Source organism: Callithrix jacchus, chromosome 18 (genome assembly GCF_049354715.1).
Source record: "Callithrix jacchus isolate 240 chromosome 18, calJac240_pri, whole genome shotgun sequence".
NCBI classification, from domain to species: Eukaryota; Metazoa; Chordata; class Mammalia; order Primates; family Cebidae; genus Callithrix; species Callithrix jacchus.
The window spans coordinates 36,402,293-36,422,932 of NC_133519.1; the positions used below are offsets into that span (position 1 = coordinate 36,402,293).

Sequence of the window (20,640 nt, forward strand, 5' to 3'; positions counted from 1 at the left end):
TGAATTCATTGTATTGACTCTTGGCCTGGTACTCATGGTTTTCTCATTACCTGCTCCTTTCCTGTTAACAGAGTTCTAACTGAGCTGGTTTCCAAAATGAAAGACATGCAGATGGACAAGTCGGAGCTGGGGTGCCTGCGAGCTATTGTGCTCTTTAACCCAGGTAACTGCCCTTGGACCCCAGGGGCTGGGTGTACTCAGCCCTTCTGTGGCCAGCCTCCACTGCTCCCATGTTGTTGGTCCTCCAGCTCAGCTGAAACAGAGACGGCAGAGCCAGGAACCCAGGAGAACTCACAGTGTCAGCTACAGCCATCTTAAAAAAATGTTTCGAATGGGCATGGCAGGCACATGTATGGGGCAAGTGGGGAAGATGAAAAATGACAGTGGCCTAGGGTGGCAGTGAAGGGGGTGGTAAAAAGCAGTCAGATTCTGAATGTATTCCTAGGTAAAGCCGCTATGATTTGCTGACGGATTGAATATAGGATGTGAAAGAAAGGAGTTAAATATGACTCTCTGTTTTTTTTTTTTTAATTTTTATTTTCCTGAACAATGGGAAAAATGAAGTTCTTATTCACTGAGGTGGGGAAAACTCCATGAGGAGCAGGTTCTGAGAGTAGGTGGGTAGGAATTAGGATCTTGTCTTTGGACATTAAAATAGAAGATGGGTAAGTAGATACCCAAGAGTGGCTGCCCAGAAAGCTCATATGAGTCTGGACCTCATGGGAGAAGCCAGGACCAGAGACATGCATCTGAGAGCTGGCAGCCTCTGCCTGTGTAAGGCTGTGACACTGGGGCGAGATCATCTGGGGAGACAGAGCAGAGAAGAGGGCTGGGGACTGAGCCCTGGGGGATGCCAACATTTAGAGGTCAGGGAGAAAAGGAAGAGCCAGCAAAGGAACCTGAGAAGGGGCAGGCAGTGAGATAGGGAGAGAATCAGAAGGGTGGTGTCCTGGAGGCTCAGGGAAAATAGTCTTTCACGAAGGAGTTGATCAGCTCCAGCAAACGCAGCTGTGGTCAAGAAAAATGAACCTTCGGAATGAGGAGTCGCTAGTGCAGAGGCTTTACCTCCAGAATTAGGCAATTAGTTCACTGATGCAGGACATGTGCCAATTCAGCTTTTGTGCCTCATCTTATCATTCAGTTCATGCTTAGCACATAGTAGATACTCAGTAAATGTGTGCAGGTAGTATTTCGAGAATGGCCTGGATAAAGTACAGCTCTCCTCTTTAGTCAGTGGTGCGTACATTTGCCTATTAATGGAATTTAAAATCTTTGCCCCAAGAGTTTGTTGGGTAAGTTGGGCACAGAAAGAAGAACAAGGGGGCACGAATGACCAGCTTTGTTTATTTCACACTTGTTTTCATCCAGGGTGTCTCTAGTAACTCTAGGGAGGGTGGCCAGAGGGAACAGGGACAGCCTCTGCTAGGAGATGTGTAACCAAAGGCTAAATCAGTCATCTCTTTTAGATGCCAAGGGCCTCTCCAACCCCTCTGAGGTGGAGACTCTGCGAGAGAAGGTTTATGCCACCCTTGAGGCCTACACCAAGCAGAAGTATCCGGAACAGCCAGGCAGGTGAGAGTGCTGGCAGAAGGATAGTCACAGCAGCAACGACTCCACTCTTCATCTTCTGAGCTCCTAATGTGCAGCAGGCACTGGTTAGGTTTAATATTCATAACAAGCTTAAAGTGACAAAAATGTTGACTCCACAGGGCTAGTGGCCTCGTCTGTCTTTCTCACCATTCACTCCTCTAGCCTCAACACATAAAGCAGTGCCCGACATATAGTACACATCTTTAAATGGAGGATAAATAGCAAACGCATAAATGTGGGAATTATTATCTCCAATTTCTATCAAGAAACAGAATCCCAGAAAAGTTGAGTGACTTGCTGAAGACCATAATGCCAGCATGCTGTGGAGGTGAGAAGGGAACCCACTGGGTGTGATTTCACAGAACCTATGTTTGTGATGTGACTGCATGGCTTTCTGTCTGCCCCCGTAGAAACTCCCACGCAGTACAAAGTACAGGCTTTGGTAGCCGGCAGATGTGGCTGCTGGTCCTTAGGTGCCATGTGTGTGGCCATCTGCAAGGTGCTGGGTTTGAGTCTAGGCTCCTCATTTGGAAAGAAGGATGTTGGTCTAGCAGATCTCTGAGGCCATCTAGTAATATAGGTATTTCTGAGTTAATAAAAAATATTCTCAAAAGTTTCTTCTAAATTATAGTTAAGCAAAAGAGTTTTCCCTCTTTGCTAATGCCAGCTAAAATGAGGAAATATGATCCTCAAATCTCATAGAAAACTGGAAATGAAACTGAAAAGACTGTCTGAAAGACATTACTTTTGTTTGGGCGATTAATTTAACATGCTCCCAGTGCTCACTAATGATTTATATTCCTTCGTGAAGTCTGGTATGTACTTAGATGTTTATCCTGGATCATCAGCCAACATCTAGCAATTGTCCAGAAGAGGTTGAGCTGTGTTTTTTGTTGGAGGCTGTGGATGAATTCGAGTAGGTGGGTGTTGGCCCTTTGGTGCAATGAATAGGCAGGGCCTAGTATATTAGTGAGATAAGGCTATAATAATAGACCCACCAAATGCCAGCAGTTTAACACAAATGTCTATTTCTTGCTCAGAAATCTGGCGGGGGGGGCAGTCAGTTCAGAGAGGTGGCTGTCTTGCATGCTGTCACTCAGGGATCAAAGCTCCTTTTTCTTGTCTCCACCATGACCCAGAGTCATACTGTATTTTGCATCCAGATGAAGGAAGGGGGAAGAGGTGGAGGAGTGGAGAGACCAGGCCATATGCATCAGACCTGGGACTTAGAGGGCCCTCATCTTTTCACTCACTTTCTTTGGCTGACACCAGGTCAGGTGGCTTAGCTGGCCACAAAGGAGGCTGGAGAATGTATCCTGCTGTATGCCAAGGAAGAGAAGAAAAGACTGGTATTTGGTGAACCTGGCACTTCACTATAGATGAGATTGAGAGAGCCCTGGCCAAGGGGTCAGGACCTGGCTGCCAGCATTAGCTTGGCCTCTGTTAGGTGTGAGCCCTAGGCAAGTCATAGTAACTGAAGCCCTGAGTTGGATACTTTCTATCAGATCTTTCGTTTTTGAACAGGTATTTGTATGCAGGGCATTAGAAATAATGAGTGTTGTATATATCGTTTTCCTGAAACTGGCTCTATGTCTTGCTGTTTCTCTTAAAAAACAAACAAAAAACTCCAACTCGCTTTTTTCCTAATTATAAAAGCAATGCATACTTTGGCTAAAAAAAAATAGAAAAATATTTTGAAAAAACATGTGGTGGCTCACACCTGTAATCTCAGCGCTTTGGGAGGCTGAAGTGGGCTGATCACCTGAGGTTAAGAGTTCGAGACCAGCCTGACCAACATGGAGAAACACTGTCTCTACTAATAATACAAAACTTACCAGGGCATGATGGTGCATGCCTGTAATCCTAGCTATTCAGGAGGCTGAGGCACGAGAATCGCTTGAACCTGAGAGGCGGAGGTTGTGGTGACCTGAGATCGCACCATTGCACCCCAGCCTGGGCAGCAAGAGTGAAACTTGGTCAAAAAAAAAAATAGATAATAAGAACTTACTGGAAATATTTTGGTATATTTCTTTCCAGTATCCTTTTGTGTCTGTTATGTATTGTATGTATCCTCATGTGTCTATTATGTGTTATGTGTATCGTGTATGCATTTCTAGATATGAAATTATACAGTTTGGTGTATTATTTTCTTCCCTTAGTCATTCTAGGAATTTTATTCAATTATTGACAACTACAAATTATCATTTCCAATGGTTTTGTAATATTTTGCAATGTGAACACATCCTAATGTATTTAGTCATTGCCCTGTGATGGACATTGGGTTGTTTCCAATGCATATCACTGTGAAAACTTTGGAACTTGACTCTTCTGCTGGATGAGGGCTGGCAGGAGCCTAGGCTGCCTCCACACACTGAGGAGAGAGGCCAACACTTGTTGCCAGGACTAGGGAGAGCCTGGAACTGCAGAGAGGTGGCAGAGGATGGGTTCCCTACATGTCTCCTGGGTTCATCCAGCTCAGCTTGGACTGAGGGTGACTGCCCTGATTAAGTGTTTGTAGTTGGCTCAGCAGGTAAAACAGGGGTGTCACTGGCCAGGTAGGTGAGTGTGCTGAGGGCTGGTCACCTCAGTTCAGAATGTGGTTGAAGGGGATCCTGGCACAGCCAGGTGGAGGTGGATTTCTCAGTGGTAGAGTGCTGCCACTCTGTGGAGATGTCTCAGAAGTGCACGTCACAGGGGCTGCGTTCTGCTTTCTCTGGTCAGAAAGCAGAGATCAAAAGTCAGGTCACAGCTCACACACACACACATACACACACACACGCTCTTGCATACAGAGCAGGCGCCTCCAAAGGCATAAATCCCCCTTGTTGCTCAGGGGTGAGGAATGCGTTGGCAGTTCCATGGATGTGACATTCATGGGTGTGTTTATTTCTATTAGCTTTGAACTCAGTTCCTAAATCCAGATCACACAACAGAGAGCAGCAGTATGATGGAATACTCACCATTTTGCATATTGTAAAATCTTGGCCTTTTTAGAGTAAAAAAAAAACATTTTTAGGGTTAATCTTGGCCTAACTTTGCGCTTATAGAGAAGCCGTTTCCTTTGCCTACTTCTACAAAGCTTACCGGCAGAGGTATGGCTGGGAGTTCAGCCTCCTTATTCTCTAACGACCTCTTTCCTGAATGGTGATGCCACTCAAATGCTTTCAGGGGCTTTGCTGCTGGAGGCTTGCAGTAATGTGTGGCATTGGCATAGACCTTTAATTTTTCCATGTAGAGAAGCAATTTCTACTTTTTAAAAGATGGTGCCACTTTATTTTTCTTGTATTGATACATTTCTTTAAAATGTCATATGGCATGAGTATAGAAATACACACATTTTCAAGGAACATCGTACTTCCAGTTTGTAACTTTTTCATGAAATAACATTGTGATATTCAGTCAAGATTCAACTGGAATCAGAAATCTCTGACTTAGGACTACAGTGGCTAATGTGATTTTGGTCCTTGAACTTTTTATTGTAAGTTGTGAGTAGAGTAACTTCATATCTAGTAGCATTAATAACGTTAAAAGTGAGCTGGCATTGTACTGTGAGCAGAGGGCCACATAGGCAGAATGAAAAATGTCACAGAGAGAGGTGACAAATGTCTCATGACAAAAGGACATGAGATGGGAGATGAATTCCTTCACACACTGGTCTTTCTCCCTGTTGTGAATCTCACGAGTGTCCTCACTTATGGAAAAATGTATGTGAGTGTGTGTGTGGGCATGTCGTAGGACGTGTTAGAGTGTGAGTCTTGAGTGTGTGTCTGCATGTATGAGTGGATACATGCACGTGTGTGTGAGCATGAGTGCATGTGTATGGGTGTGAGACCACATGCATATGTGAGAATGTGTGTGTGCACACATGTATGTGTATTGTGTGTAATATGCATGACTATAGTGCGAAAGCATGTGTGAATGTGTGTTCAAACGTGACGTGTGAAGGTGTCTGCATGAGTGAAGGTGTGTGTGCATGCACATGTGAAGTCATGTGAAAGTGCATATGAGTGGGCATGTGTGTATGTGTGAGGCTGTGTGCAAGTGCATGTGTGTGAGGGAATGTGAGAGCATCAGAGAGTGTGATTGTGCATGTGTGAGTGGTGAAAATGTGTGTGAGGGCACATGGGTGTGAAGCATGTGCAAGTGTGTACGAGAATGTGTGGGTCAGTGTGTATGCATGCATGCATGTATGTGTCCTCTCCTCAAACAGATCATAGCCTTCTCAGAGGCAGAGACCATTATTTTCTATCTCCTGTTTCCCTAATTTAAGGGTAAGCACAGACTAAGAAGTTGACCATAAAAATTGGTAACAATTGGCTGGGTGTGGTGGCTTAATGCCTGTGATCCTAGCATTTTGGGAGGCCGAGGCAGGTGGATCACCTGAGGTCAGGAGTTCAAGACCAGCCTGGCCAACATGGTGAAACCTCGTCTCTACTAAAAATACACAAATTTAGCTGGGTGTGGTGGTGGGCACCTGTAATCCCAGCTACTTAGGCGGCTGAGTCAGGAGAATCACTTGAACCCAGGAGGCAGAGGTTGCAGTGAACCAATATTGCACCACTGCACTCCAGCCTGGGCAACAAGAGCAAAACTCCATTTCAAAAAAAGTGGTAACAATTGGTTACAAATTGGTAACACAAATTTGGTGACTGAGCCCCAAGGCATATGCCTGTAGTCTCACCTACTTGAGAGGCAGAGGTGAGAGGATTGCTTGAGCCTAGCTACTCAGGTCCAGCCTAAACAATACAGCGAGACCCCATTCTTAAAAAATTTTTTTGTGGGGGTGGGTAACTAAAGCAAATTGAAAGCATGGTGGCTAAAGTGGGGTTCTCAAACATGTTCATCTAACGGTGACAGCTGCCATGCATTCAGCACATTCAGTGCCTCATGCTTTGCTCTAAGTGCTTTAGCAGACCTGTGCAGATACCCGAGGGACACAGAGAATGTGACGAGCCAGTAAGGCTGGCAACGTGAGTGGACACAGTCATCCGGTTCTTCCTTTTCCCCACCGTGAATGAGGGGAGCTGAGGGTAATCCTGGGATGTAGCTACAGAATGCAAGATTCTTGAAGGGTCATGTGCTCCAGCTTCTGCCTTTGAGGCTGACGAGCCCTCTTGCCTGTTTCTGAAGCTCTCTAGGCTTAGAGATTCTGTGACTCCCTTGTCTCCCCTTCCAGCTCTTCTATCATAGATTGGTCAAGAAGACCAAATGGACGGTCTCCCACCAGCAGGTGCAGGTGTGCGGTGCATGCCAGTCCCTGTTCCTGATGCCTCTTGGCTTCCCTGCAGGTTTGCCAAGCTGCTGCTGCGCCTCCCAGCTCTGCGCTCCATTGGCTTGAAATGCCTGGAGCACCTCTTCTTCTTCAAGCTCATCGGGGACACCCCCATTGACACCTTCCTCATGGAGATGTTGGAGACCCCGCTGCAGATCACTTGAGCCCCACCAGCCACAGCCTCCCCACCCAGGATGACCCCTGGGCAGGTGTGTGTGGACCCCCACCCCGCACTTTCCTCCACCTACCACCCTGACCCCTTTCCTGTCCCCAAAATGTGATGCTTATAATAAAGAAAACCTTTCTACACATGAGACTTTTATAGGTGGACTTTTGTATAGATGTTAAAGGTAATACTCATTGCTGTCTACAGGGCTGGGGGACTTTCTCGAAGTTCTTGGGAAAACTAACCAAGTCTCTGTACATACAATTGGTTTAAATTATTTTTTCACTTGCCCTGGAAAGCAAACAAATGAGTAATAAAATAATATATATGAAATTGGCACTGCTGGAGCATGGGGTGTGTTATTGTGCTACAGGGAAGTTGTCTCAGACTTGGAGAAGGGGTATCAGAGGCTGGGGTTCGGGGCTGGGGCTGGGGTCCTGAGACTGTAAATCCCAGAGCACAATGCCTGTGTCTCAGCTGGGATTCACTGCACAGCCAGCTTTGCCCCAGGGAAGATTCTGGGGAGACTGGGAAGAGACACTGTCTTTAAAAAATCAACTTGGTTTTGTTTTGTTTTCCCTCTAAGAATAATGAGCAGAAAGAGACTTATTCTGATTGGAGGCAATTCAGTATAAGGCCAAAGGAGAGATGTTCTCTGTCCTGGAAGCTGGTGGAAGATCTCAGATTCTGGGAGTTGGTAACAAAGGAATAGATTTTTCTATTATATCATGAACCAGCAACAACAGTGAGAAGAGTAGAGTACACCTAGTTTATTTTCCAATCTTATTTAACCCTACGCAGCCTGTTCTTAAACGGGAAAGAGAGAAAACCTCCCACCTTCCAGCCTGGGATCTCCAGACTTACCTGGCTCTTGAATCTCAACTGCTTGCTGGACAACGAGCTCTTGGAAGGTATGGACCATGACACCATGGACAGCCCATATAGCTCACTGTCTTCAACTCACATTCCTGCCACCTGCAGGAATAGGGCTTCACAGATACACACATCCACGTATGTGAATTACAGGGTACCTCCTAGGGTTGTAAATGTGCAGGGTGAACAACTGCACTTAGGAGCCCTGCTTGACCTTTTCCATACCACAAGCACCTGCCTCAGGGCCTGGTAAAGCACACAGTGATCTGTGTTGTTGAGTTGGGTTCCACACAGCTAGAAAGAATTCCCTAAATGACAATGTGGATGACATTTGTCTCATTCCCCATCAATAACTTGTCCCCTCGAAATCCCCAGGTTAACGCTCCAGTCAAAATATAGTTGTGTGATCAGTGATTGCTTTACTTACTACTAAGAAAAATTTAGGGACCTCTTAGCCTTGGACATTAAGCAATGGAAGGAAAATCTTAATTCTGCTGTTTTTTTCCTTTACTTGTATATCTGCATGTACTGTGAACTACGATGAAAATGACTGGAGACGGGTGTTAAAATTTAATTGTATCCTCCTTGATCTCTTCCTTCTGCCAGCATAATTCACTGGACACATTCAACTGCCTGACAGGTAACCAACAGCCTTCCGGGAAAATTCACTGCCCACCCCCCCCACCCCCACCCCCCCCCGCCGCCAACTGGTGGTCACCTGAGTCCCATTCCAATTTTCTTTTTTTTTTTTTTTGAGATGGAGTTTTGCTCTGTTGCCCAGGCTGGAGTACAGGGATGGGATCCTGGCTCACAGCAACTTCTGCCTCCTGGGTGTGAGCAATTCTCCTGCCTCAGCCTCCTGAGTAGCTGGGACTACAGGTGTGTACCACCATGCCCAGCTAATTGTTTTGTTTTTAGTAGAGAGAGGATTTCACCATGTTGGCCAGGCTCGTCTCAATCTCCTGACCTCAAGTCATCTACCCACCTCGGCCTCCCAAAGTGCTGAGATTACAACCACAAGACACTGCACCTGGCCCCCATTCCAATCTTTGATCCCTTTTCCAGCAAACCTTAGTTCTTGCCTGCAGCAAAACACAGACTCATCAGGGCCCAGCAGGGTGCTGCACATCCATCAAGTGCGGTGTCCCCTGAACTGTTGCTGGAGAACCTCACTGAGCCTGAACAGAAGCTTGGTGGGAGCCCAGCTGTCTTTGTTGCATGGGGTGGTTCCACGAGACTCCGGGCTCTAAAGGCCAGCTCCTTCCTGAACCGGTCCTCCTTGTACCCTAGCAAGAGCAACTGAGTGGGTGCTCAGCCCCACCTGGACTGAGGCCTGGCTCCAGTGAGACCTTTCCTCATTCCATATGCCTCACCTACACGTGGAATCAGCTGTGTGAGGGGACAGCATGGTTGAGACCAATGTTTTTGGAATCCCATACACTATACTATGTAGCCTGACTTAAAACAGAGGAATATAGCCTTGCTTTCCACAAGTTCTCATAGAGCCCGAGCTCATGGCTCTGGGGTGAAAAGCTTGTCACTCTGGACTTAGGCAGCCAGAGCCTGGCTCCTGGCTCTGCCAGCTGTAGTCTTGGATGTAGGGAAAGTTACTTACCCTCCCTGCCTCTCATTTCGTTACCTTATTTGTAAAGGTCAGATGATAATACCCACCTTTTAAGGATAAAAAGATGAAAGATGCATAAAGCCTAGTGTGAGAGCATGTACATAAGACATACTTGGGTTTTGAGTCCTGACTTTGTCATTCCTGATGGACTTAAACCTCATTGAGCCTCAGTTACCAAATCTGTGAAATGGGATTCTTGTGAGGATTACATAAGCTAATGCTCTTAGTCCTGTGACTGGCATGGAAGATGGGCAAAAATATTAATTTATTTTCTGTTGAAGAGTGAGATTGCAATTAAAACTTAATCTTGGAGTTTTGAGGAGATTGCTGGAACACTCTATTCCACAGCCAGCTTGGATCATCCAACATAGCGTAAAAGGAATCAACATTTCTAGTTTCTAGTTTTGGTTTAACACTTTTATTGTAGGTCACATCTTCATCAGGAAAATGGGAATGAACCACCCCATTTTCCTAACAAACAGTGCTGCTAACAGGAAGCCTCAGGGGCCACGAGAGTACAGGGTGCTAGTGACTGTGGAGACCGCCTATGAGTCAGATCTGAGGAAATGCAGGAAGGGAGGTGCCGTAATTATGAACACGGGCTCAGAGTCAGCCCAGCCGGCCTCCATTAAAATCCCATCTGACCACTGAGTAACCCTGGGGAAGTGATTTAACCTGTTAGACCTTCGTTTTCTACTTTGTAAACTGTGAAAAATATAGTACCTGTCCACAGGAGCCTGTTGAGAGAAGCAGATGAGGTGATCTATGAACTGGACACAGGGCTGCATCTGGCACGTGGTGAGCTCTCAATTAATTTTAGTACACCATTATTATGAGTATTATTACTCATCTGAGTGTCTTCTACGGGATTCCCGCTCTGGAAAGAGGTCCAGACTCCAGGGAAAAGCCCCACCTACACCTAACTCCTCCCCACACCCTATCTAACCTGAGAGCAATGCGCACCTTAGCCCCCATCCACCATGCCGACAACTCACCCCTGCAGTGTGGGCCCGCCCTTCCTCACATGCTTGGTGTGAAAGTTAAGTGAGATAATTTAATGATGGCACTTTGTACACTATTAAAGACTGTGAAAAAGATGTCATCTGCCCAGTGAGCATTTCTCGGCCTTGGCCGTTTCTTTTTATACCCTTCAGTGACATCCACAAAATATTGGTGTATAATTTTTTTTTTTTTTTGAGGCGGAGTTTTGCTCTTGTTACCCAGGCTGGAGTGCAATGGCGTCATCTCAGCTCACCGCAACCTCCGCCCCCTGGGTTCAGGCATGCGCCACCATGCCCAGCTAATTTTTTTTTGTATTTTTAGTAGAGACGGGATTTCATCATGTTGACCAGGATGGTCTTGATCTCTTGACCTCGTGATCCATCCGCCTCGGCCTCCCAAAGTGTTGGGATTACAGGCGTGAGCCACCGTGCCCGGCCCTTGTTTATAATTTTATATTGCTTTCTTGCTCAAAAACTTTCTCTGAAATCAACCAAATATCTGTTTATAATTGTATACTGCTTTTTTGCTCAAAAACTTTAAATGACTTGCTTTAGTCTTTATTAAGCAGTCTCAGGCTGGGCACGATGGCTGGTGCCTGTAATCCCAGCGCTTTGGGAGGCTGAGGTAGGTGGATCATGAGGAGCATGGTGAAACCCTATCTCTACTAAAAATATAAAAATTAGCTGGGCGTGGTGGCAGGCACCTGTAATCCTAGCTACTTGGGAGGCTGAGGCAGGAGAATCACTTGAACCCAGGAGGTAGAGGTTGCAGTGAGCCTAGATCACACCATTGCACTTCAGCCTGGGTGACAAAAGTGAAACTCGGTCTCAAAAAAAAAAAGCAGTCTCACCAGAGCAAGCGTGTCGTTCCCCACCCCTAGGGACATTTGGCAATATCTGCAGACATTTGTCATGACTAGGGGAGTTCTGGTGGGTGGAGGCTGGGGATGCTATTAAACATCTATAATGCACAGGAGGGCCCACAGCAAAGAATTATCTGCCCCCAAATCATAAGTACTTAGATTGCAAAACTGCTACAAAGCCTCACTAATGAACTAAAATACCAAATAGAATTTTCCATTGTTTTTAACTTTGGCTAAAGCCCCAAGGTGAGGGCACGAGGTCCCCTCCTGTTCTATACAGTTATGAAGATAGATGAGCTCCTTCTGCGATTTATTCCTCTTCTTGAGCCTATGTTCGTAGAAGACTGCAATTTAAGGAGAGAAGCCCTTAGAATAAGGAGTACTTGGGGAGTTGAGTCTCAGCTTTACTTACCCTACCCCTTCAGGGTATACCACAAGAGGGAGGGGTCCCCAACCCCGTGGCAAATGAAGGGAGCAGAAAAGAGCCACTCATTGAGTGGGTGTGGACACCTACATAATGGGGAGGCTGGTGCCTGGCATCCTGGCTCATGCTTGCCCAGCAGCAGAAACCCAGTGCCCCACCTTGCCACAGAGGGTGGGGAGGGAGTTCTGGGAAGGGCCTGGGCTACCAGGTGGGGGGGCAAGATGGATGTCTCTTCTTGACAGAGACCTCTGAGGACAGGGGCCCATTGGGAAGGTGTAAGTGGGGAAGGAAAGGGAGAGAACTGCATCCCATCGCCCTCCTCTGTGTACTTGGTTTGCTCAGGATGTGGCATTTTCTATGAGCCAAATGAATTCCCTGGAAAAAACTGTGTTTAGAATATCCTGAAGGTACCAAGCCAAGAGAGTGGACTCTCAAGGCAAGGGGATCTCCGCAGTAAGAGGCTATGGGTTGAATTGCTATGGGCAGGAACTAGGGGTCAAGCAGAGCATTCACTGCCCATAGCTGTTACTGTGCAGAACAGAGTTCCCCATGGGCCCTCCTGAAGGCTCACTGCAGGCACTAAGAAGAGCCCCCTGTTGGTTCTTGCCACGTGGAAGGCATCAACAGCACCATGCTGTTAAGAGCACTTCTCTCTCTTCTCATCCTTCTTCCAGGCCCCAGTTCCCTTGTAGAGAGAGAAAAGGAAGACCCTGTTGGTTCTTGCCACGTGGAAGGCAACAACAGCACCATGCTGTTAAGAGCACTTCTCTCTCTTCTCATCCTTCTTCCAGGGCCCAGTTCCCTTGTAGAGAGAGAAAAGGAAGACCCCAAAAAGGAAGGAGGGGAAGAAGGAAGAGGCAGAGAGAAAGAAGTGACTGGTAAGTTTGTGTTAGTTCAGACTTTGCAACTACCGAAGTGAGATATTCTGGGCTTTGCCTGAGTACTGTTAATAGGCAAGGACTGGGAATAGCACAGAGCTGGTCTGCAGTCTGGCTGAAGGAGAATAAAGCTTTTCTGTTTGTATTCATTGACTATAGAGGCTTTGCAATACCAGCTACACTAGTGAAAACCCGGGCCCCAGGCATGCACCGGCTTGAGTTTGCCTTCTTTGGTTACCAGTCTCTCAGACTTAGCAACATCGTTTTCACTTCTGCCCCTGGAATAGCCTAGATGGCCTGTCCCAGCCCATCTGCCCAAAGTAGCTGTTATGATTTAGTTCCGCTTCTGACATAAGCCCCAGCTTTTTGGCAGGGCAATCAAGGCTGTCCATGGCTAGGCCCCAGAGTGAAAGTTCCCAGCTCTCTCCTTCTGTACCTTGCACATACCTTCAGCTGATTTAGCTATTTCTTAAATGACCTGCTGTCTACATCTTTGCTCAGACATTCCTCTCTGCCTGGCATGACTCCTTCACCAGCCGTAGTTACTCAAGTCCTACTCATCCTTTAAGACCAGCTCAAGGGCCACATCTGTGTGAAGCTTTTCCTGATCTCTCCATCTTTGTAACATTATCATTATTCTGTGTCTCCATTAGAAACCGTTCAGCACTGCGCATTGCATTATTGACTGTTGTATATACCATTGACTTGACTTGTAAACTCCTTGAGAGCAGATCATGTCTGATTCAACTGCATATTCACACCTTCTCTGAACAGAGTGCCCAGCCCAAAGTTGGCATTCAATACATGTTCGTGCAATTGGCACCTCTGGTTTCATTCCCAGTAGATGGCAGCCCATTGAAAGTAGTGTGTGCCCCCAGCAAGCCCCGGAGCCTACTGGAGCCCTGAGCCCAGAAACTGGTCCTGCGTAAGATGTTAAGAGAAGGTATGAGGTCTCCACTGCCTGCCAAGTTACTTTTCATGGGCACAGAAGGCAGTGGCCCAAGAACTTGAGGCATATTCTTTGCCTTCAGGGAACTTACAATGGAGAAAAGCAGAAAGCACAAGGACCACTGTAACCTAAGAAACAATGTATCTACAGCACTTTGAAGTTCACAAAACACACGCAAAGGTCTGTGGTGGTAATCTGGCCTTGGAGAAGTAGGTAGAGGAGCTGCTGAGGTCTCCATGTTAAAGATGAGAAACTGGGACTCTAGAGATTCAACGACTTGTCTTGGGACACACATGGTGGTCAGCATTCAGCTACTGTCACGGCAGATGCACGGCCAGTGCCACTCAACTCCAAGACCTCTAGACCTATTTCCTCAGTGAACTTTTTTTTTTTTTTTTTTTAAGGTGGAGTCTCACTCTGTAGCCCAGGCTGGAGTGCAGTGGCACGATCTTGGCTCACTGCAACCTCCACCTCCTGGGTTCAAGCAATTCTGCCTCAGCCTCCTGAGTAGCTGGAACTACAGGTGCACACCACCACTCATGCCCAGTATTTTCAGTAAAGACAGGGTTTCACCATGTTGGGCAGGCTGGTCTTGAACTCCTGCCTCGGTCTCCCAACTGCTGAGATTATAGATGTGAGCCACCACACCCAGCCCTCAGGGAACTTTTTATATTCTGAGCCCATGAAATATTTGTAGGTTGAGAGATTGGTATATATGAAGAACAAATATGAAATAATAAGGGATGATGTTTTTTAATAAATGTGGAACTTGGATAAACAAACCATGTAGCTAACATCTCCTTCAGGAGTTTTACTTCGAAGTTTATCTTCCTTGGATAGTCAGTCCCCTTTTACATTTGTCTTTGGAGCCGGTTTAAGGCCACCTAAGATACATGATCTGATGAGTCTATACTCAGGACTTATTAAATAACGACTTCAACCACTCTCACGGTCCAGGTTGATGTAGCATGCTCATCATTCCGGAACCCAGCATATATCAGGCCCCAGGCTGGCACATTTGTATTTCCAGCTTTATTTCCTGCATTGTTCAAGGATTTGGAGCCAAATGGCATTCGATTATTTCTAAAAACCACATCTACCCTCTGTGTATGACAATTTGCCACTACTTCTGTAATTCAAAAAAATCTGACTCAGGCTCTGGAAGAGCTGGGTCTTGGAGCCAAATGATCTCAAGGCTTCAGGCAATAAATCAACAGTGCCTTTCCACTAGGAGAAGGCTTGGGGCGGCAGTTACAAGATTAATTAAGGCGTTACTGGGAGGGGCTAAGTGAGGAGTGGAATGGAAAGCGCAAACTCCTTTTTTTCCAAAGGCAGGCAGGGAAGACAGATCTTCCTTGAAGATCTGAATAAGAGGTGTTCGTTTGTGAAGAGAACTGGAGACCCAAACTCTTTCCCAGCCGGGGAAGAGCAGAAAAAAGAAAGGAAATGCCTCCCGCGACAGTGCTGGCGCACACAACCATCTCTGACCACAGACCACAGAGGAACTGGCCCGGCCCAGCCTCCCCAGGCATCTCGGATTGTGCAGCTGCGAGGGATGCTTGCAACCCGCCTCTCCTGGGCTGCACACTTTGTGCGGGAAGATTGTTAGGCATGGGCTCCCTCTGCTGCCCGCTCACGGCATCACAATTCGGAGAAAGCAGCTTCCAGGAGGCCTGAGGGAACGGATTTTAAAAATTGAAAACAAAAATAATAGTTTGAGAAATTAACGTCAAATAGACTCAGAGGAAAGGGTACCCTTAGCCAGATGCTCACTCAGTGGAGTGTTTGCATCAGACTCTGGGGAAATGGGCTCAGAAGAGGAATCTCAAGGGGGAGTGGGTGGAGCATCCCACAGAGAATGCATGGAAAGGAGTCAGGTTCGAGCTGGGAAGGAACAACCTCCTACTCACCTGTTAGCCACTCCACTAACTAAAGGGACACAGATCTATAACTACCCATTCACCAGCATCACATACAAAGCCGAAGGCTAATGCCACATCAGGACTGGTTCTTCAAAGGGGGTTACTGCTCCATTTAACAATAGTGTTTCCACAGCAACATGACAGACCTGTTTCCCAGAGGTAGAATTTGGGATGTTTGAGATTGGCTTGGTGTGAGTTTTTAATGGGTGGTATTTTAGGGAACTTTTCTGTTCTTTTCCTGGTTGCCATACAGAGTTCAAAAGTGCCAGATCAGCCCTTCCCAAATTTGCAGAGCCAGATGTGGGCATTCGCAGAAAGCTGATCTTGCTCCCCTTAGGAGAAGCAATGCTGATGGCAGATGGCCTGGTGGAAGGAGCAGGGGACAAGGAGTTAGAGGGCCTTGGTCCTCTTCTGATCATGCAGCAGGTGAGTTGTCTGACCTGGGCAGGTCCCTGAACCTCTCAGTCCTTCAGCTTTCTCTTCAGTAAAATCAAAGATTCTAACCAGATAATCTTTCCTCTTTGAATCAGTAATGTCTTTTAGAGATGGATTGACATTCTACTCCATGATCTTACGTACAAGCAGGGATCACCCTTACCTCTGGGCACTGGTTTCAGAGAGAATCTACTCCTTAGAAAGCCCAGAATCTGAAGGATAAAATGCACAGATTAAACAATTATCAAATTATGAATTGAGCACCTGCTATGGGCTTATTGCTCTGGTAAAGGATAGATTTATAAGCCTGGGAGAGATAGCAAATCCCCCTTTCTACAAAAAAATACAAAAATATAAGCCAGGTGTGGTGGTGTGCACCTGTATTCCCAGCTACTCAGGAGGCTGAGGTGGGAGAATCTCTTGAGCCTGGGAGGTCAAAGCTGCAGTGAGCAGTGATTGCTCCAATTCACTCCAGTCTGGGTAACAGAGTGGAACCCTGTCTCAAAAGACATATATGTAGATTTATAAAGATGGTTTCTAATCCCAGGTGAGCAGAATTGCGTTTATCTGAGTTTATGGTAAAACAGACCATTTAAGGTACGTCTTTTGTTTATTTTTCTCCTGTCATCTACTATCCCAGATCTAAATCTTCCCCAGAGAGTCCAAGTTCTTATTTTTTCTTTAGTAGGTCCTTGAAAATCCACCTTCCACAGGCTTATTTCTACACTTAACGTCCACAGAAATTATGTGGCATTATTTTGTATGTTGTAAAACTGTACATGATGATTTGTTTGTGTCAGTTTCATTTTGATCCATTCTTCTTTGTTTTGCTCAGTACGGCACTTTGCCATGCATCAGCGATGCTCTGTGTAACTCTGGCCAGTTCCTTTTAATTGCTGCACAGTGTTCAGTAAACACGTAGATGGCCGTCAGCTCTTCACCACGACAGGCATTCTTGCACAAGTCTCCTTGCTTACCTGTAGGCCAGTCCTACTCCTGGGTTTATGCCCCAGAGAGTAGAGTGTTCACATACTCAGTTTCACTATACTTTCCTACTGTTTTCCAAACGTTTGTACCAATGTATGTACGTTATATACTCCCACCAGTGCACAAGGGTCTCATTTCCATACATCCTTCTTAGCATTTGGTATAGTTCAGATTTCTAATTTTGTCAGGGTGCTTCATACAAAGCCTTATTCTGATTTGTCTTTCTCTTATTACTAGAAAGGTTTAGCTCCTCTCTGTTTCCTTATTCACCGTTCAGATTTCTTATGGGTATTTTATTGCTTATCTTAAAGGAATTACGATTTAGGCCTGGCTCAGAAGGGGTAAGTGCTTACTATATATCGCAATGGACTGAATGTTTATGTCCCTCTCCCCTCAATTCAAATGTTGAAATCTTAACCCCCAAGGTAATGGGAGAGGTGAGACTCGAGAGAGATCTGTTGCTCCTTTCACCATGTGAGGACACAATCAAAAGTTGGCCATCTATGAGCCGGGAAGTGGGTCCTCATCAGAAACCAGACTGGTTCCCTTGATCTTGGACTTCCCAGTCTCCAGAACTATGAGAAATTTCTGCCATTTTATAACAGAAATGTTACGAGTAGTTTCTCCCAATCTAATACCATCTGTTCACTTGAGCAGAATCTTTAATTTTGATGTGGTCAAATCCACCCTCTTCTCACTTTGTGGTTTGCAATTCTAGAGTCTTGTTGGAGGGACCTTCCTCACTGAAGGTTCCAGAATCGTTTTCTCATTAACCTAACAAGAGACTCAAGGAGCCATGTGGGGATCACAGTAACTGCTTTTTAAGAGGCAGATCCGGAATGGAGAACATAACATTTCTACATAGAGGCCTTTCTACCCTCTTCCCTTCCTGAATTACAGGTGTCCAAGTCCACAGAGCAGGGCCAACCTGATTTAGCCATGCTTCCCAAGGTGGAGAAGCTGAAGAAAGGGGACCTCCTGTGGTGACAGTGCTTCTTTTAAGGGGTTCATTCCATGGGTCCTGGAAGCACGTGGCTCGCTGAACTTCAACATATGCACAGGTCAGGCTTTTACCCGTCCGCCTTGTCCCATCCACCTTGTCCAGGGCAGAAACGTATCTGAACAAATGGAGAGGCACATGACGTTCTCTCTATGGCCATTTACGTGTTTACTGAAACACTGTGCAGCAATTGAAAGGAACTGACCAGAGTTACACAGAGCATCACTGATGGATGGCAAAGTGCAGTACTGAGCGAAACAAAGAAGAATGGATCAAAACGAAACTGATACAAACAAAATCATCATGTACAGTTTTATAACTCTCCTTCATCTAGCCAATCAGACTAGTCACCTCTCTCCTATGAGGACAAGCAAGTGACAGGTTGGACGGGGAAGCCAAAGGATTTCTTCAAGGACTTTTATATCCAGTAGAAAAGCAGGAGCCCTTCATCTTTGGCCTAAAATGAGCATGCGAGATTAGGAAGAGTAGAAAGTTCCTTTCTCTAGCTAATCTTAATATCTTTATATTACAATTGAAGAGGAGTCTCAGAGAGGCTGCGTCACTTGTCCATGGTCATACAGCAAGTAGTAGAGCTGAAAGTCAAAACCAGTCTCTGAAGTGAGACAGACTCTAACCCTTAACCACAAACGCATAATTTCTCCTCTGTCACCAAAAACCTCCGTATAGACTGTGATTCCCCAGTGCTCTATTTCCTCCAAGTCATAGATACTCAGGATGTCGCAACTTCAGCAGCCACTGCTCCCTTCTGCCTGATCTATCTGTGGAGGTCCTAGAGACCCCGAAGGCAAAGGGACTTGTCCAAAGCTGCCAGCAAAGTAGAGGCAGTAAAATTACGTGTTTTATAAACACATCGTGAAGAGTTCTGCCTCACTGCTGGATGCTTGTAGCCTTGAGCTTCTGTTCTGAAGCGGACTATTGGAAATAATACAGATTCAACTCAATCTGGTTTAAGTTAAAAAGTCTCACAAAACTGAAAGTCTTAAGACAGGACCAGCTCCAGGTATGCAGGGCCCAGGCACTCGGTTGATACCTTCAGGACTCTTGCTATCCCCGGGGTCTGCATTTCTCTCTGTTCGAGTAATTCTTGGTAATGTTGACCAAAAGTGACTTCCAGGAATTCTAATTTGGCATCCTTGTGGGCCAGTGACCCCAGCCAAAGGAGGAGAGACCTTTTCCAGCAGAAATCCTGGAGCAGATATTCACAAGCTCTACTTGGTTGGAATTAGGTCCCAGATACACCCACGGGAATGGTAGGAGGGATAGCAAGGGATGAATCACATGGGCTGAACCTGGGAAGGAATGGTTTCCTAAAATGAAAACTGAATTGTGCTTACTGGAATTGGGAATGGATCCTGAAAGGCAAAAACCTAGATGTCAACACAACTGACAGATTCAACACACAGCCATATCTGTGTATTTCTATATTACTACCATTGCTCTGCTACCAGGAAACCTGCACTGCACACTCATGCTACTCCAGACAGTGGGCCAAGCATTTCATATGCAGTACCTTTTTTATCCTCAGTGTACTTCTATGCAGTGGCTACTATCATGATTCCCATTTTAATGGAGAGGATACCAAAGCTAAGGGAGGTTTCATTACTAATTCAGTGTCGCACAGCTAGTCATGGGCAGAATCCAAACTCAAACTCAGGAGTGCCTTAACTTAGATCCCATACTTTTAACAAAACAGTTAATACCAGGAAAAGAGGACATCTTTATTCTGCAGGTAATATAATGTAAATCCTCCTCCTCCTGCCCCACTCCCTTATTGGCCACCAAATTGTAGAGCAGAAAGCACAAATCCATATCATCATCGCTTCTGATTTCTTCTTTTGAGATTCTGGATTTCCATTGCATTCACAGACACTTTCTGGGATAAAGCTAACCACCCACACAAGAGAACCGATGTTATAAGGTGACAGCTGCTTCTGGGTTGTCCATAGCCAGAGATAAACATTATTTGTTTTTCAGTTGTAAAAGGATATTCTTCCCTAAGTTGCCTGAATCCAAACTGGCTAAACCACTTTTGTTCAAACTTTCCAAGCAATTTCATCGCTGGGATGGAAACAGAGCATGAAATGATTTGGAGCAAGAGGACAATTTTTGGGTAATTATAAGTGAGTGAAAACAGGAGGTTATAATGGAAGTTGTCTTTCAACCCTTAACTCCAGCATTTTGTAACCAAGAATTCTGTCTCTCAGGTTTTGCTGGTGGAAACTAACACTGAGCAGTTGTCTGGAGCTGCTTCTAGATATTCAGTAATTAGAAACAGCAACACTGACTCAGAAGCCTATCAGCTGGCTTGCAGAGTACCACTTCACAAAAGGAAAAAAGGAAAAAAAAAGTTGCAAACTTGTAAAAGTAACAATTGAACACAAATCATTAAATATGGCATATACATTTTAACAGTGACTTGTACTTCTCCTTTAAAAATTACATTGTCAAATGTCTAATATAAATAAGTCCTATATGAGGAATGAATTGGAAGAAAAGTTGAAAATTTTTCAGTAATGACGAGAAGGCAAAATCTCTTATTTGGGGCCGTGCGGTCAATGGAAGGAGACAGTGTGGTTTAGTAGTAATTCAGGTGACACAGCTAGGAAGCTAATTTGTCTGCAAAAATGTCTTTTTA

At 45.6% G+C, this 20,640-nt stretch overlaps 1 protein-coding gene and 1 long non-coding RNA gene across 13 annotated transcripts in view; both read left to right on the forward strand.

Annotated features, from left to right (window-relative positions):
* Positions 1-7,367, forward strand: part of RXRG (retinoid X receptor gamma) — a 195,937-nt gene extending 188,570 nt beyond the window's left edge. For all 12 annotated transcript variants that reach the window (XM_078355035.1, XM_078355037.1, XM_078355034.1 and 9 more), the window contains 3 exons: positions 72-163; positions 1,467-1,572; positions 6,879-7,367. In XM_078355035.1, coding sequence (XP_078211161.1) covers positions 72-163; positions 1,467-1,572; positions 6,879-7,026 — 346 coding nt within the window. In that variant the 3' untranslated portion in view covers positions 7,027-7,367. The remainder of the gene's footprint in view (positions 1-71; positions 164-1,466; positions 1,573-6,878) is intronic.
* A 1,270-nt stretch (positions 7,368-8,637) lies between these two features.
* LOC118149268 (uncharacterized) lies at positions 8,638-20,414 on the forward strand. Its single transcript, XR_004736670.3, has 3 exons — positions 8,638-10,323; positions 12,605-12,691; positions 15,816-20,414. It is a non-coding gene; the product is annotated as an uncharacterized LOC118149268 (long non-coding RNA).
* The last annotated feature ends 226 nt before the right edge of the window (positions 20,415-20,640 follow it).